This window comes from Ipomoea triloba, chromosome 5 (assembly GCF_003576645.1).
Source record: "Ipomoea triloba cultivar NCNSP0323 chromosome 5, ASM357664v1".
NCBI classification, from domain to species: Eukaryota; Viridiplantae; Streptophyta; class Magnoliopsida; order Solanales; family Convolvulaceae; genus Ipomoea; species Ipomoea triloba.
This window is the reverse complement of record NC_044920.1, coordinates 12,581,048-12,599,412: the sequence shown is the minus strand read 5'-3', so window position 1 is coordinate 12,599,412 and position 18,365 is coordinate 12,581,048. Positions and strand designations below refer to the sequence as shown.

General features: G+C 37.3%; 1 protein-coding gene across 2 annotated transcripts; it reads right to left on the bottom strand.

The window, feature by feature from the left end:
- Positions 1–12,943: 12,943 nt before the first annotated feature.
- On the bottom strand, positions 12,944–16,354 carry LOC116020719 (IQ domain-containing protein IQM1-like). Of its 2 annotated transcripts, none has more exons than XM_031261214.1 (8): positions 16,260–16,354; positions 15,528–15,909; positions 14,887–15,067; positions 14,671–14,759; positions 14,460–14,547; positions 14,122–14,352; positions 13,924–14,025; positions 12,944–13,799 (listed from the first exon to the last, which is right to left on the bottom strand). In XM_031261214.1, the coding sequence occupies exons 2-8, from the start codon at positions 15,875–15,877 to the stop codon at positions 13,350–13,352; spliced, it is 1,491 nt and encodes a 496-aa protein (XP_031117074.1). In that variant the 5' UTR covers positions 15,878–15,909; positions 16,260–16,354; the 3' UTR covers positions 12,944–13,349. The 2 variants fall into 2 exon arrangements, with proteins under 2 accessions (XP_031117074.1, XP_031117075.1); XM_031261215.1 differs by lacking the exon at positions 16,260–16,354 and adding an exon at positions 16,139–16,243.
- Positions 16,355–18,365: the final 2,011 nt, after the last annotated feature.

The window sequence follows — 18,365 nt, the reverse complement described above, 5'->3', positions numbered from 1 at the left end:
TTTGGAGAAGAAGAATATCATGGAGATAAAATATTAAAGGAAGTGCTAAGTGTGAAGACACGAAACAGTCAGAAGTGGATGACACGTCAGACTTCCACAACAAACGGTCAAAAGGTGCACCAATCCTAAGCTAGTCTTATTCCCTAAAATGAGGATCAGTGAGAATATAAAAAAGAGTAACTTTTGCCAAAATAAGTAAGTGGAGCATGGACTTAAGATAGTGGAATATGGGATGTTCACTACAAGACAAAAGGCTCAAGTTACAAGACCACCACTCCATGAAACATGCTGTAATTGTGCAAGTCCCATAATCAGTATGGGAACCAAATTTCAAACGGAATAATTTTCCCTCCAACGGAATTATTCCTCAACTCTCATATAAAAGGACGTGAAGACACAAGTTCAAAAAGAGAGAATTCAAAGTAATCATAAGAGGTGTCTAATTCAAACGTTCAAAGTGCAAGTGCTTAATCTGGAATATCGTCCTTGATATTCACAAGTGCGAGAAAAACACATTTCAATGTTTGAGAGAGTTTCATTGCTACAACGCATACACATTTAGAAGGTGATCAAAGCTGCTCAACAACGAAGATTATTCAACGATAGCTTTTGATCAGATTAGAGATTGTTACACAACCTGTGACAACCGGGACAACCTTGCTTTGGAGAAAGCAAGAAGAGGCGGAGTAACCTGGGAGCTGTCTTGTGAAGATCCTGAGGCTTTAGGCGGGCTTGGTGATCAAAGCTCAAGTGCTCGAGAGGTGGAGTAACAAGAAGCGGGGCGAAAAACCTGAGGCTTGAGGCGGGCTTCGTGATCAAAGCTCAAGCGCTTGATATTGTACTAAAAATGGAAGTTTTAGTGCAATCCTTCTAGGGAGTTTCTAGAAGAAGAGTGGACGTAGGCGAGTTGGCCGAACCACTTAAAAATCTCTTTCGCATTTACTTTCTGCTTTTATCTCTCGCTAACCTATCTCTCGAACTGCACTACATATAATCACAACTCTCGAACTAACTCAAACTCGTGCTAATTAAAAGGGGATAACTTTTCCGCTGCGCATAAAACTTTGTCTTCATCTTGTGAGGTGCTGGACCTAAACATCCTAAGTCCAACACACACGAGAGGTCGAAAAGATTTGCAAAATCTTATACAAGTCTATTCACCCCCCCCCCTTCTAGACTTGTACCCCATCCCCTCGGGACCAACAGACGGCTCTAGTTACTCTATGCGTAAGGCATCTTTGTATCCCTTTAATTCTTGCCAAGAGCTGTTTCTTTCTCTGGAAAATGTTACCAAATGTTTTAACATTCCATTCCTCTAGGGTCTTTGTTGTTGCTAGCTTGTTACTTTCCAGATCTTTGTCCTCCTTCCACGTACTTCTAATGCAATTCAAAAAGTCCTTGTAGGTGGTCCATGCGATATTAAATCTGAAAATTTTGTTGCCAGCGGTCTTAGCTCGAGCCTGTGTTGTGATAAGCAACGAAGAGTGATCAGAGTTCACTATCGGTAAATGCTCCACTGCTGCGTCAGGAAATGCTAATCTCCAATCCACATTTCTTAGGGCTCAGTCCAGCCGTGCTCCCTTGAAAGTCGATGAATTGACGCCCTTCATCCAAGTAAATTTGGGGCCCGTGAAACCCAAATCCACCAAGCCTTCGCGAAAAATCTAATCTTTGAAGTGTGAACATCTTGTTGTGTTGAACTGGTCTCTGTTGCTCACCTCGTCAATGTTGACTACTGAGTTGAAATCTCCGCAAACTAGCCACTTGGTTAGAGGGTTGTGATCCTGAAAAGAAAGGTTAGAAAGAAGGTGTTTGCGCAAGGCTTTGTTCGGACAGTCGTATACAACCGATAAATGCCAAGGGAGTGAGTTCCCTTCTTGCACCTGCAGGTTAACAAACTGAGGGTGTGTGTTTAGGATTACAACTTTAAGGGGCAATCTCCATAGGATCCATATGCCGCCCGAGAATCCTACTGCCTCGACCCTAATCCATTCGTCAAAACCCAAGCTAAAATAAATGGTATTCGCTTGGTTACCCGAAGTTTTTAGTTCGAGTAGACATACAATATCGGGAGAGAAATCCCTGCAGTAAAGTTTGAGGGTGCGCCTAAAGGCCTTGGAGGCGGCACCCTGACAATTCCAAGTTAGCAATATCATAAAAATGAAAACACATAGTAAGGGTGCTTAGAAGCATAAAAAAACTCACAAATCTGAAACACCCTGGACCAATTGGCCAGCATTGTCACTCATAACTACATCATCTGCATGATCAGTTCTATTAACGAAAACTCTGGCTAAGTCAGGAGGATCTCCCAGCAGCTCGTAATCGATTCCTGCTCTATGTGACGATTCAGGTGGGTCATATTGATGATGAATGACCATAGTGGATATCTGTTTACCATTCTTTGAGCCCCTAACGACCGTGTGTTCGGATTCTGCTGCGGCACGATTTGGTACTCCACCCCTGCCTCCCCTTTCTCCATAGGCTCCGCGCCCAGTCGGCCGAGATTGCCTGAGTTGTTGTGACTGTTGGGTCTGGTTCTGGGCTATTGAAGTGTGTGGGTGTTGGGTGGCTCGAATTCTGGACAGGTTTCTGGGTGTGCTATTTGTTACCATTAGAGGTGCATTGTCCACATGATCTGGTTCTGCTTCATTGTCGTTAAGATGCTCTAGAGCAGCGTACCGAGAGCTGGTTTCCAGACCCACTGGGTTTGTGTTTGTTGGTATGTTGTGATTGTAACCTCTATTTTTGTTTTCATGTGGTCTGATCTCCCTTCTCTGTCCTCTCCTTTCCTTCCTGGTGACAAGCATCCAAGCCTCAAAGTTATCTTTCTAATCTTGGATTGGGGACTTGTCGCGTTGGTTCGCCAGTTGAGCCTGAGTCGATTGTCGGTCATTCCTCTGGACTTCTCACTACAAGAAAAATGCTCATAGACAACGGTTTTTAACCCTAAAAACCGTTGTCTATGAGGTAAAATTTCTGTTGTTGAAGCCGGTGTTGTTGTAAGTCCCGCACAAAGAACGGTTTTTAACTATTGTCTTTTCTAGAAAGTCATAAGTTTTGAGATGACTAGTACTGCAAGTCACTCATAAGTTTTGAGATGACTTGTACTGCAAGTCATGTGTTTACTTGAAGGTGTTGTTGGAACAGAATAACTAGCCACTGTAGCTTTAGGAGGTGGGGTCCTTGCAACTGTGTTAAAGGCAGTCTCTCGGGAAGCAGTTTTCTCTGCTTGGTCCTGAGCAGAACCACCGTGTTCTATAGAAGATGTTATTGTTGCCTGCAAGAGGTAATCAATGATGTTATACCAGCAGCATCACGCAAAGCAAGCCATTTAATTTAAAGATAAGCAATTATTATAACATCACTTGATTCATGTAAAAAAATGATAAAAGCAAAAATTAGCACTAGCAGTGTGTCACCCACAATAAAGTTAATACATCTTCGTGTCAAAAATGATAAAGTTATGCCTGTAAATAACCTTTTAGTGACAAATCAAGATGTGGATATTTTAATTTTTATGCTTCTTTTTTCCCACAATATAAACTAAAAAGCTTTTACAAACTTTTCCCTATAATACATTTTCCTTTTCTCCAATCTTTGACACGAAGTGAACAAGTCATAATAGAAACAGATATTGAAGAAACCAAACAACAATCACATGCTAGCTAATTAAACAACAATCATATGCTAGCTAATTAAACCTTAATTAAACAACAATCACATGCTTGTTCTATGAAACCTTAATTAAAATACAAAAATGAGTTTGTAAATATATTAAAGTACATTCTCTGAGAAAGAAGTAAAACCCACCTGAATCAAGAAATACTGTTAAAACAACAAACATACGACATTGTATCATAAACAAGTCAAAAGCACATCTTCAAGTTCACACATTATATCCACGGAAACCAAGCTTACAATTTTCGCAATAAAGACACAAATTAATGAAAATAAAACTAGGGATGAACAGAAAATCGTAAAGAATGGCTAAAGTCCGACCTTCTTTCCATTGAAAGCAATTTGAAGCGGAGAAAGAGAAGAGGGGTGTGGTGCTACGGATGTGCGACAAACTGTACAAGAGAGAGGATTGGCGGCTGTGCGGTATGGTGCAGAGTGTAATGATCCTGAAAGTGAACCGAAAGAAAGAGAGAGAAATAGAAGAGAAAGGAGAATTGCAGAGAAAGTTTAAGGGAAGAAGAAGTAGGGAGAATTGATATTAATTCAGTGTAAAACCAAGCATATCCTTCACTCCAATCCACTGCCTATTTATACTAGGAATATTCTAATAACAGCTAAACAAAATCAGTAACAAACTAACAGCTAATCAATAAAGCGGCGGCGTCCTGGGGTCGGATCTAGTTGGCTCAGGGTCGGATCGGGTTGGCCCGGGGTCGGATCCGGTTGTCGACTTTTTCTTTCCTTCGATTCCGGTTGGAAAGCCTTGGGGTGTTATAGTACCTTCCCCTCTAACAGATCCTTGTCCCCAAGGATCTATCATGAAAAATGGTTAGTGACATGATGATAGGTTCAATTTGAACAAACTTCCTTAGCACATCTGATTCAAAATGTACTGCTTCTGTTTAAGTAGAGTTCACACAAAACTCTTGAACACATATCTTCCCTATTGCTTAAAGTGCAGCTGTTATATCTTCTCAAGGTTACTCCATTCTGCAGTCTTCACAGTGTGGCAATTTCAAATGTTGAATTTCTCTCTTGTTTTCTTCAATTGTGTCCCCCTCCTTATTTGAGTCTATACCAAACTCACCATTTCTATTATGCAAATAGCCCAGAAAACTCTCTTTAGTCAAGGGTCCTTGCTCAAGCCAGAGGATTAAGCCAAATAAATTCAACACCCTCATGTCAGCCGGCACTTTATCCCTTACTTTCAACTCAACAATGTTTCCTAGAACAACATCCTTATCAGGTAAGCTAGAAGCTTTATTCCCCTTGCAAATAATAGTTGTAAGTCTGGACTGGATCTCTTTCAAAGCTTCCAAAGCTTTCCCTGCATTGTTCTCCTGCCAAACCCTTACTATGAAATTAACAATCAAAATCAATAATATCACCAGAGGCTCCACAAACGCAGTGATCCCCCTCTCACCACCTTTGTCTCCATCATACCAAGCAAAAACAAATGATATCACAGCAACAACAAGCAAAATCCTCACTAGTGTATCATTAAACTTATTCATAATCAATCTAAAAATTGATAATCCCTCATGCTTCTCAAATTCATTCGAACCATAGATTCCTCTCCTTTTGATAGCTTCTTTCATTAAAGTAAACAAAAGTTTTGCATAAGTTTTCATGACACTAGTTGATATATCAGACATTGTCACTAGATTGTTCACTCTCTGCCACACTAGGCCATTAGGAGCTTTCTCCAGTCTATTCCCACTTTCAAGCAATTCTTCAGTTTTAACAAACACTTTACCAATTTCTTTAGGATTTAAGGAGATTACCAACTCTTGAACTATGACTTTAAGCATTCCTCCTGGATCAAGAGTAGTTCCTCTGTACATTGGCAATTTAAGACCATCATGTAAGACATACTGTTCCATCATCACTAATAACCAATCTTGTGGTTTCCCTTCAAATGGATCATATGTTGCCTATTCAACATTGAAAGAGTGTAGACTGTTTGCCTTGGAACTCATGGTAACTAGTTTAGCCACTGATGTACAACCCAGCATTTCCACCTTCTAGGATGGCAGCCAAACAAGAACACAAATTACACCAATAATTGCATTCAAAGATTCTTCAAACTCCTTGAGTTTTTTCTCTAAAGGTGTAACTTCCTCACTCTGCGATGCCTCCTGGGTCTGAGAATGCACCTTTCCTTTCTCTACGCACATCCCAGTTTGAGTAACTAAGCAGATGCAGTGTCCATTGACTACAATTGTGCTTGCAAGGACCATGCACTCTTGGATATCAACCTCTTCTGGAACAACCTTAGCAGTCTTACTCACAGTTTCATCCTCTCTAATCAAGGACCACATCTCACCACCTTCGTCTTTATCATACCAAACCACCATAAGCAATATCACAACAGCAACAAGCAAAATCCCTACTAGTGTATCCATAAACTGATCCAACAACAACCTAAAAATTGACAGCCCCTCATTAGTAATCAGCAAGCATTCCTCTGGTTTTAACCATCTTGACTCCAAAAATCCACATTCAAAAACACATTGCACACTACTATTATTTCGAGCACTCAAGGAAAAGTTTGACTTAGTTTCCCCTGGATCAAAAGGAAATCCACTGCACCTTAGGAATTTAGGATTGACATAGAAGTTACTGTACTTTGACATTCCAGTATTGTCATTGAAGCAATATGGTTCCACTGCAACTCTCACCACCAACGTCATATTAGTTAAAACTATTCCTACAATAAGTGTATATTCAATGTTCACTCCTGAAAATTTTCCACCCAAAATCACATTATCCACCCCAACAATTTCATTGCAGTTCATCACGTTATGCATACCCACATTTTGAGAAGTAATTCCAACATCAATTTCTTCAAGAGATAGGAGTCTACTCTTATGCATGTCATTAGAAACCAAATTAGGAGCAACACCATCAATTACCTCATTTCCTGGGTTCATCTTTACCACTTCCGGATTTCCGGCGGGGTTTTTGAATTCTTCAGCCAGAACTAGAGGAGCCGATTTGTCTCTGCCAACCTCAGTTTGCGACAACGGTGGGAAAAACTAATCCTGCAGGGAAGCCATTGAAGGTACCTGGACTGTGGAGCTTCTCTGTACTGGATTTACCCTTGGGGAAGCAAATTTATCGAGCCCCATAGCTTCCAGAACCTCATCTCTGAAATTGAATATCTCATCTCTAAAACTAGAGATCTTAACTCTTAATTTGTCCATCAAATCCTCAGTGGCCTGAAATTGTGCGCCCAAATCAACCACCTGAGCCTCTAGCTTACACACTCTAGCCTCCATTGATAAGGGCTCCTGGTTATTCGGACTCGCCATTTGAAACTCAGGAAGGACGAGCTCTGATACCATTTGTAATGATCCTGAAAGTGAACCGAAAGAAAGAGTGAGAAATAGAAGAGAAAGGAGAATTGCAGAGAAAGTTTGAGGGAAGAAGAAGTAGGGAGAATTGATATTAATTCAGTGTAAAACCAAGCATATCCTTCACTCCAATCCACTGCCTATTTATACTAGGAATATTCTAATAACATCTAAACAAAATCAATAACAAACTAACAGCTAATCAATAAAGCGGCGTCGTCCTGGGGTCGGATCCAGTTGGCTCAGGGTCGGATCAGGTTGGCCCGGGGTCGGATCCGGTTGTTGGATTTTTCTTTCCTTCGATTCCGGTTGGAAAGCATTGGGGTGTTACACAGAGGCAGCGACCGACGGTAGCTGGGGTGGAGGAGTCGGCGTCACGTTGCAGCGGAGGCGGTGGCAGCGTCGCAGGGATTGTGCCTGTGCTCGTCGACCGTCACTGCTTCAATTCGCTCAAAAATAGCAGAATAAGGAATTAGAAATTTAGGGTAGAGATTAGGGAAGGAGCAGCTGCATCTTATTCTCTTCCTGACTTTCTCTGTCTCTCAAAGTCTTTATTTTAATTCTTAACTCTTTATTAATTTCATTAATTTAATATAGCACTTCATTTTTTACTTGATTAAGTAAGTATATAAAATGTTTTTTAAGTAAGTATATAAAATATATAGACAACACAACGATCATGGATTAATAATTAGTGGGCAGTCAATCTCATACTCAATTTCAGTCCACAATCGCATATGTCCTTAGAGTTCACAAATTTAAAATACCTGTATTTAAAAAAAATTATAGTGAATAAAAACATTATCTGTGCGACTTGCGGTTTTGGAAGTCGGAGAGCAAACGGCGACTCAAGGTATTCTAAATGGTTATAATTGTTATAAAATTATTACCCATAACAATTAAAACAACAACAATACACTAAGGTTCTTATATGTCATTTTACATGTTAATCGCTAATCCAAAACATCTAATTTTACTAAACATCTTTTTACATACAATCTGCTAGACAAATCCGTTAACACAATTTGATATCTATTAATCGCTAACACAATTCGCTAATCGCTAATTGCCAAGGAAGGCCATAACAATATTGAGCGGAATAAGAAAATAATAATAATATTGACATTAAACAAGGTAACAAATTGATGTAGTGGCTTGATCGATAAGGGTGCATGTAGTTTAAGGAAGGTTTTGGGTTCAAGTCTTGTTAGTAAAAACCTTTATTTAATTTATTACAAGACAACAGTTAAATAAAATCGTTTTCTTTTATAAAAACAAAATGCACATAGACAACGGTTTTAAAAAATCATTGTCTTTGTAGTGTTGTGTATTCAAGTGCACTTAAAGACAATACACCAACGACAACGGTTAAATAAAACCATTGTCTAAATAAATAAATAAAAAACGGGTGCACAAAGACAACGATTTTAATAACGTTGTCTTTGAAGTGTTGTCTATTCAAGTATGCTTAAAGACAACACACAAACGACAACAGTTAAATAAAATTGTTGCCTTTTATAAAATAATAATAATAATAATAATAATAAAAATAATAATAATAATAAGCACAAAGACAACAATTTTAAAATATCATTGTCTTTGTAGTGTTGTGTACTCAAGTGCAATTAAAAACAACACATCAACGACAATAGTTAAATAAAACTGTTGTCTAAATAAAAAATGGGTGCACAAAGACAACGGTTTTAATAAACCATTATCTTGAAGTGTTGTTTATTTAAGTGTGCTTAAAGACAACACACAAACGACAACGCTTAAATAAAATCATTGTCTTTTTAAAAAAATAAAATAAAATAAAAAATAATCTCGCAAAGATAACAGTTTTAAAAACCCGTTGTTTTTGTAGTGTTGTGTATTCAAGTACACTTAAAGACAACATATCAACGACAACAGTTACATAAAACCGTTGTCTAAATAAAAAAAAATGTAAACAGACAACAGTTTTAAAAAAACTGTTGTCTTTAAAGTATTGTGTATTAAAATACGCTTAATAACAACACACCAACGATAACGGCTAAATAAAACGTTGTCTTTAAAAAAATATAAACGCCAATGACAACGGTTTTAAAAAATCGTTGGCTTTGTAGTGTTGTGTATTCAACTTCACTTAAAGACAACACACCAACGACAATAGTTAAATAAAACCGTTGTCTAAATAAAAAAAAAAACGGGTGCACAAAGACAACGGTTTTAATAAACCATTGTCTTTGAAGTGGTGTCTATTCAAGTGTGCTTAAAGATAACACACAAACGACAACAGTTAAATAAAATCGTGTCTTTAAAAAAACACGCAAAGACAACGATTTTAAAAAATCGTTGTCTTTGTAGTGTTGTGTATTCAAGTGCACTTAAAGACAACACACCAACGAGTGTCTTTTATTTAAAAAAAGTGTACATAGACAACGGTTTTTAAAAACCGTTGTCTTTGCGGTGTTGTCTTTTGACAAAATGCACAAAGACAACACTCTAAAGACAACGGTGTTGTAAGAACCGTTGTCTTTGATAAAAGTGTTGCGTCAAAGACAATGGTTTTGTCCAAAACAGTTGTCTTTTACACAAAAGACAACACTTTTGTCAAAAACTGTTGTCTTTTTAGTGTTGTCTATGTGCATTTTTCTTAAAGTATCTTTAGGATACTGCGTGACCTCCTTCTCCCCTTCCTTCACACTTCCACATTCACACTATGTGGCCATAGATGTCACACTTAAAGCAAACCATTTGAATCCCCTCGTACTCAATGGGCATCACTTCCCCAGCTAGTGTGAACTTCGCTAATAAGGGCTTGGTCATATTCAATTTGACGCAAATTCTGGCAAACTTCCCCTTGGACACCAAACTCGTGGTATAATCGACTCTTACCGGACATCCCACCTCCTTCCCAATTTTCCTTAGGAATTCTTCCTCAAAATACTCAATGGGAAGTGCGGGAAACCTGATCCATACCAAGAATTTCTCCAATTTGTTCTTTCTTGGAAGGAAGTTGGGTACCCATTCTTGTACCGTTAGGTAGTGCCCCAAGATGATCCAAGGACCTTCATACTTAGCGAAGTCGTAGTCACGTTGTGATTCGAATCTTGCCAAGAAATAGTCCTGGTCCAGGGCTATCAAATCGAAACTAGCTTCTGGCTTCCACATCCTTTGGAGCCTATCAAGCAAGTAGGAATAGCTTACCTTTCTGCCCAGAAATCTGATGATTAGGGTGCCCCGCCATGGGCGCCGCAAACGCTCCTTCTCTTCTCTCGTAACATAAATTACCGGGCAATTTGGGTCTGCTCTTTCCACATCCATCTCTTCATCCTCTGAAACTGCTTCTTTCTCGAAGGGTTCCGGGATATCTTTCCAGCCCCAGGCCGTGTTAGGGGTTTCGACCGGTGTTCTCCACTAGGAGGATTCTGGGGATCGGATTTCAATCCTTCAAAGAAGGCTGTTTCTTGAACTATGTCATCTGTTGGAGGTGGATCTGATGGCTCCATCATATCCCTTAGTCGTTTCGTCTTCTTTGTGCTTCTTTGGAGTTGGTCTTCATCTTCCGGAGACCGAGCGGTCACCGCCGGTGAGCCCATTTCAGAGAGAGACTCCGTAGCAGTCAACATTCGTGATATACTTATGTAATTATGTATTAGTTTTGTATTAGGTATATTTCTTAAATTATTTAGATATACCTATTAAAATTTTTAAAAAGTCTTAACATGTAGACTTTAAATAGACTCAAAGTATGGTTTACTTTAAAGTTTTTTTAATGGCCTAAATATTAAACAGGCTTTTAAAAATGTTTCAAGCCAGACTAATTGTAGGCTCAGGTTTAAACCTAACAAAAAGCCTACATACAGGCTTAGGTCTAGGCCTAGGTTTTAAATTTTCGTAACAGGTTTAGATCTAATTTTTTAAAACTCGATTTAGCTAGGCATATTTCCACCCTAGTTGTATACTTGTATTAACATATTCACTTATTAGTTTTCTTTTTTCTTGTTTTAAAGGTGAAGAGCTTCATGTTTGCTACATGTATGTGTCGGTGTGTTGCACATGCTCATTAGCTGCATGAGAAGTGACAAATAGTTGACCACTTTTCTTTTTTCATTTTGTTTTGTTTAATATATAATATAAATAATATTGAGTGATGACGATATAGAGCTTCCTATTTTGTTTATGAGGTAAACATCTTGATATATTATTATTAATTTTTTTTTTTTGGTGAAGAATCTTATACTTTGATTTTTAAAAAAAAATAATTTGTGCCTCACTTTAACGAAGTTGGATTATGTTGAATTTTTTTTCTTAAATTTAATACTATAATTAGATATAATTATCACAAGATACAAATATTTGATATTAAATTTATAAATTTTAAAGATTTGAATATACTTTTCATGAATAATTAAATGTAATTGTCGCATAATACAAAAGTCGATATTAAATTGCCACGATAAAAAAATTTAAATATAATTATCACAATAAGGTTTGAGGTTTTTTTTTTAATACGAATAAGGCAAAATAAAATTACAAATTTACGTTGAAAATGAGTGGCCAAGTGGTGAAATATAATTCTCATATTAGAATTTAATTTTTCTAGTGTTGTTTACATATTCTATGTGGCTGCAAGTTTTATCGTCATCAAAAAAAATTACAAATTTACAATAGTTAAGCCTATAGGCATAGGGTATATGAAAGATCTCATTACTGTAGAATGTAGATAAACATGCAGCATACTTTAAGGGTGTGTTTGGAAGCTGGAAAATGACTTTTGAAAAATGATTTCTGAAAAATGAGTCATTTTCCAGAAAACATTTTACTTTCTTGTGTTTGGTTGCAAAGCAGAAAACTGTCTTTGAGTGTTAGGTTCATTTTCCAGAAAATAGATAGGAAAACAAACAAAATTATAAAATTGAATATTTTAATTAATTTATTTAAATATAACAACATTTATAACAAATATAACAATCAACAAAATCACAACAAAAATATTTAAAAAAATTTAAAAAAAATAAATAAAACAGTTTCACGGAAACCAGTGCCGACTGGTTTCACGGTGAAACCAGTCGTGGCCGTCGTGGCCGACTGGTTTGGAAACCAGTCGCCGTCGGCCGACTGGTTTCGCCGTCGGCCGACCAGTCACCGTCGGCCGACTGGTTTCGTCGTCCGTCGGCGATCAGTTTGTGTTAAGAGGCGGAAGGGAGCCCAAGGGGAAGGAAGAAGCAATCCGGAAAATGACTTCCCCAAAAAAAAGGGGAAGTCATTTTCCACAAAATGGGGCTCATTTTCCATTGACCAAGATGCTATTTTCCATTGACTCTATTTTCCCCTTCCTTCCCAAACACCAAAAACCCGGAAAATGATTTCCGGAAATCATTTTTCGGGTTTCCAAACACACCCTAAAAGAAAAATATTCATCTAAATAATAGGGAAAAGGTACAAATAAGCCATTGAACTATTTGGAAATTAGCAATTAAGCCATCGAACTCGAATAAGCTCCAAATAAGCCACTGAATTTGGGAAAACTTAGCAATTAAGCCATCGTACTCCAATAAGCTCCAAATAAGCCACTGAACTCATGAAAACTAAGCAATTAAGCCACTAAATTGAAAAAAAAATATTAACAATTAACATTTTTAACAGGTCATTTGTCTATTCCGGTCATCGGTGACGATTTTTCCAGTGACCGGCAAAAACTTCCTGCGGCGACGGTCGCAGGAAAAGTCGTCGCCGGTGGTTGGAATAGGTAAATGACCTATAAAAAATGTTAATTGTTATTTTTTTTCGATTTAGTGGCTTAATTGCTTTGTTTTTCTGAGTTTAGTGGCTTATTTGGAGCTTATTTGAGTTTGATGGCTTAATTGCTAATTCTAAAATAGTTCGATGACTTATTTGTACCTTTTCCCTAAATAATATTATGGTCAGGTATATCTATAATATAAAATAGATACAAAATTACAAATTTCTAGTTGACATAAGGAGACTATCCTTGAAACGTAGTCTTATTCGAAATACTACATGCCTCTACCAAATTTGAACATAAAAATTTGGATTTATGATGGCATTCTTCAAAGAGATTAACAAAAATGAATTGAAGAACTAAGCAAACCTAAATCTCCAAGCAAAAAGAGCCACAAAAAACAAACACATGGTTTGTCTAAAAACCTATGCCCTGGCTTTAAAACATACAAAATTGATTGAATGAATAGATGAATGAAGATTTGGGGGAGTTAGTTCAGAAGCACCAGTAGAGAATTTGTCAGTTTGGTGCAGCAGAGGATCCATTTTTTTTTTGAATTAGGTTACTCTATCCATCTATTTGCCTTAACTTGAAGCAACTGGGATGTGAGTCCTGGGACTAGGCATCCCCATGTGTGCAATCCTAGGCGAAAGCCGGACCTTAGGGCTAGGCCGGGGTGATGGGACTGGACCATAGTTGATAAAGCCACCGTTTACCACTCGAGGTGACAGGTTAACCTGCTCGAGCGCCCTGGATTGCAGCTCGGGTGAGTAATCTCTAACGCACACAATGCGTGGTCCGGTTCCAGTAGACCATTTGCTTGGCAAATGCTTTGCCAAGCCAAATACTGTTGCCTTCTCATCTTCACAGTGATCAAGTGTAGATGTTCTACTGCTGACTGAACCATCTGTATTAGACGATGCGATTCTATCATCATCAGATTGATTTGCTGCAGAAACGTCCATAGATAATCGCCCATCGGACTCTTCATCGACTGTCTTGAATGAAAATGAGTCATCATCAACTGCACATCTCTGATACAAGGCAAACAAAAATCGCATCAGCGATTTGTAGGTTGTTTCGTGAAAAATAGTAGCCCGTTGAATCAGAACATAAGCACATTTTAATTTAAAAGCATAAAATGAGTTCAACTTCTACCTTAACATTTGAGAGATCTACAAGGTGCTCCTTTAGGAAGCTAATGAATTCTTGGAAGTTCTCTTCTGTCGGATGATAGTGACCGCTGTATGGCCAAATTGCCTACAAGAGAAAACCCGAAAGAAATTTGAGCGTCTTCACAAACCTCGAATGTTCCTCCTATAACATTCATTTCTATAAGTGAAATCTTTTAGTTACCTCCAAAACGCCACGATGAGCAACCAGTCTCCCAGCAGCTGTGATAGCTGCACCAGCTAAAAAGCTCGAATGTTGAAACACGCCTTTCTTCTTTTGCCCCACGTATAACGTTCTTGAGGTGCTGAGGACAAAGATCCACTTTGAACCTTCTATCGTCTCCACGAAGATGCCACTTTGCTTGTACACAAGCCTCCCGTTTTCAATAATAACTTCATAACACTCGCGCTCTTTCTGAAATATCAAGAAAGAAATCAAGTGAAAATCAGAATCCACCATGGCATGAGTTATACAAACGTGGAGTAGCATTTATATCGAATTATCGATCATTGTACACTTACCGGCCCAAGATATTGAATGCATTGAAGGTGCAACCTCGTCCTCGGGCACTTTTCGAGATTTATTTCTTTCCCATCTCCCACATCCAACCTTCATCAGATAAAACCACTGATGTAAGAAGATGGATTTGATTGTATAGAGAAGTTATTAAAGCTGTACAATCATCAATTCTTGTCTCCTCGATCTTTAGAATATGCATATCAGAAATCTCACCAGTAGAAGAAAGGTTGGGAGCTTTCACTTTGAAACCAAACATCGTAGTAGAGGTGCAAATTGTGGCCATATCTATGCCGTGCGTCAATCTGAGCATAATATAAAATATACACATTCGTTATGGATAGACTTTACACATTAACTTAAATTTTCTGGCAAAACATAACCAAATTTGGTCAAATTCTAATAGACATGAATAAACACAACACTACTTACTGCTTCCAGCCAATGCTGTAGGGCAAGTTTTTGAGCCTTCTCATCCTTAGACAACCCTTTTCCAACCTTTGCAGCTCTTGTGCGCGCTCTAGCCCATCGAGAAACAGCGCTTTCTGGCTTCTCGTCATCGAAGAATGAAACAGAACTTTGCTTCAAAACCGCAAAATCCAAGGCATTCCACCTGAGTAATAAACCAAACAACCTTTAGCCAAATATAATAACCATTCTGGCTTACTCATCAACAATAAACATCATATCTAGTTATAACTTTTGACATAGTGGTAAATGCTTGATCTAACAAAGGTAATAGAGCAGGGTTTGAGTCCTAGCAATAACATTTAAGACTGGTTTATACTGAGAGGGGGAATTATTGGCGGAGGCCAGTAAAGGCCAAGTCTAGCATACAGTGGCTAGGGGGTTTTGGGTAAAGGCCAATAAAGGGCTTAAAAGGCCAAGTCCAACACCTAGCGTCTCACCCGGTGGTTAGGGGTTGTTGGGTGAGACCGGTAAAGGGCTTAAAAGACCAAGTCCAGCACAAAAATAAGGAAATAGAGTTGCGTCTAGGCTACTAGCTAGCTATAGCTTTTAGGCTAGTGGTAAGATGGATATTTAATTTGATGATTGAGATAGAAGAAACATACCATAGCTCTTCGGCCACAACAGCACAATCAGCGAGGTTTCTTCGAGTCCTATAACTCTTGTACACTTTCTGGAGCTTGACTGCGGCTGCTTCAAGCTCACTAACAGGGCGAGGAGAAAACATGATGGATGGTTCTTGAAGGGAAGTAGGCGTCGGCGTTGGTTTTGCATTTGATGATCTTTCTATGTCCAGAACAAGATCCTTGAACGACAGGTTCCTCTCCAGCATTAGTTTCGTAGGTTCAAAGTTCCTTAACCTTATCGAATTCTTTCGAATCATCTTTCCCGGCCCATTTACACGGATTACCCCCTCTGAATCTATTCCTCTAAAGCTATCAGTTTTTACAGTCATTTCTCAGTTCTCAGCACTATATTATAACTGACCTGCAGATTAAGAATAACAACTCCAAGTAAATCAACTGTTCTTATAAAACCCAGAATGTGACAAGATGATCATAACAATACTATCTTTTCTTCTCTCTAAAATTTCAAATTCAGAAGGTATATATATATATATATATATATATAACCCCAATCTCCAGAATTATCAGAAATTTGCAGCAAACACAGAAACGCCAGAAATATGAACAAAAGTGACAGCAAAATAAACCACCTTTCTTAAAAGCAATTCACAATTGAAACCCACAGGTAAAGAAGGACAACTAAGCATAAATCTTGGATTTTCTTGGGCTAAAAGTAGAAGAATAAAAGTTGCCCAATGGTGAAAGACTGACCTGGAATTGAAAACCAGAGCTTTCAAAGCTTTTCTTGTTCCCTCAGGGAAAGATTTTCGGATTCCAAACAACTGAACAACAAAGATTTTATGATATATGACTTTGAGTTTGCTCTGTGTATATATATACATATACTTTGTATCAAGACAGAAAAAAATAAAAAAGAGGAGGATTGTTGGGAAAACAAACTTAGAATTCCAAAATCTAAACTGACCATTGACTACGCTTATTGGAGGTGGACTGGAAACTTTTTACACCTGCTCTTTGAATTCTTCTACTGGCTTCAGTAATTAACTCTTTTATTTTTTTAAAAATAATTTGTTTTTTTTTGTTTTTAGTATTAAGACTATGTTTGGCAAGCCTAACTGAAAAATATATGAAAGTTGAAACACTTATAAGCTAGAAGCTGAAGATTGAAGAACTATTAAGTTAGTTGATTATTTTTAAAAGTGTTTGGTAAAATCAACTTTTTGATAAGCTAATAAATGTAAAAAGACTAAAACTGACATCTTTATAAATTTTAAATAGTTTTAAATTTAAATAGGTTTGTTTACCTATTAAAATTTAACATTTTGAAATGAAATATTAGCATAATCATGATCTAACATCACATAATGAAGTAGCAATATTCTTGCCGAAGGAGAGAGGTTGTATATATATTTCGCCGGAGGATCAATGGACTTATGAACGGACGATTGGAGTTGAAACTTTAAGGAGTTGCTGGGCGGTGAAGAGTTACGAAAGAGTATGAATAAAAATATAAGAGAAGAAAAAATGTCAAAAGAGTTTTTATTGGTAGTGGCAAAAGATATCATTTATTTAAAATAATCTATATCTATACTATTAATCTATACTATTAATAAAAGTAAAATCCTCCTCTTCAACTTTCTCACCCAAACTAATATTATCAATTAACTGGTAAAAAATTTAATAAAGCATAATTGGTAACAAAATTTTATTTACTAAATTCTGAGAATAATTAAACCATTATAATTGTGAAAATAATGGAAACAAATTTTGCGTAATAAATGAGAAAATTCTTTAAAAATTCTGTGTAATCTTATAAGGAATAATAATTTATTAATTATTATTTACACCAATAATAATTCAAATACTTATCTATACTTACACACACACACACACACACACACACATATATATATGTGTTCAAATGTGGTCGCGCCTTCTCGTGCGGCCGTGCGGTTTACACCACTCAATGTTAAGAAATGTACCACTCAATGTTAAGAAATGCACCACAATCAAAATGCATAAAAACACTTCATAACTCCCCTGTTTCTAATTGTGCATTTCTTAACGCTGTGTGGTGTATTTTTTCATACCTAGTGGTGTGTTTTTCGTGATGTGTATCTAATAGTGCATATTTGTGTGGTGTACTTCTTAACATTGAGTGGTGCAAACCGCACCGACCGCACGAGAAGGCACGGCCACACCTGATTATGACCATATATATATATATATATATATATATATATATATATATATGTTTTTATAAAACTTAAACTTCTTAAAAAACTTATTTATCATCATGGATAAAAAACTTATTCAACAATACTTTGGAAGTACTAAAAACTTTTTAACTGAGAAGATACATCAGGAAACTGATGAAATCCATACTTTTTATCAAGACCCAAATTCAGAAACATACTTTGACTACAACATCACTGTACCAAATCATAACTTAATTAAACAAGGATTAGACAAAACTTTCCCTACAGAAATCTCAAATACTATACTTTCAAAGTTAGAATTTCAAACCTTCCAAGAAACCTTATGTCTAGATTCAATTACAGAATCTACTGGTCAACTTTTTGAAAAACACGAACTAGAACTTAAACTCAAAGAATTATCCCACTTTGTAATTACTTCAAATCACATATCAGACTTCAGAGGTTTCCTTAGACCTTTTGAGGTAAACGCCACTTACCACCTTGGTAACAAACTCCAAATTTTCAACTTTCCCACTTATAATAATCATCATGAGACTGATGATTGGGATAGGAGACACTGGAATTATTCCAGTGGACCAGAGACAGACTAAAACTTTATAAACCTTTACTAAAGGCATACTCCACTCCTGCGGGAGCA

Bases quoted from the DNA above. Each gene is read 5' to 3' on its own strand.
- LOC116020719 (XM_031261214.1), bottom strand. From the start codon at position 15,877: ATGACTGTAAAAACTGATAGCTTTAGAGGAATAGATTCAGAGGGGGTA. The intron at 14,548-14,670 runs GTGAGATTTCTG...TATCTGATGAAG, and splicing joins TCCCAACCTTTCTTCTACTG to GTTGGATGTGGGAGATGGGA. The intron at 14,026-14,121 runs GTAACTAAAAGA...TTTCTCTTGTAG, and splicing joins CTCATCGTGGCGTTTTGGAG to GCAATTTGGCCATACAGCGG.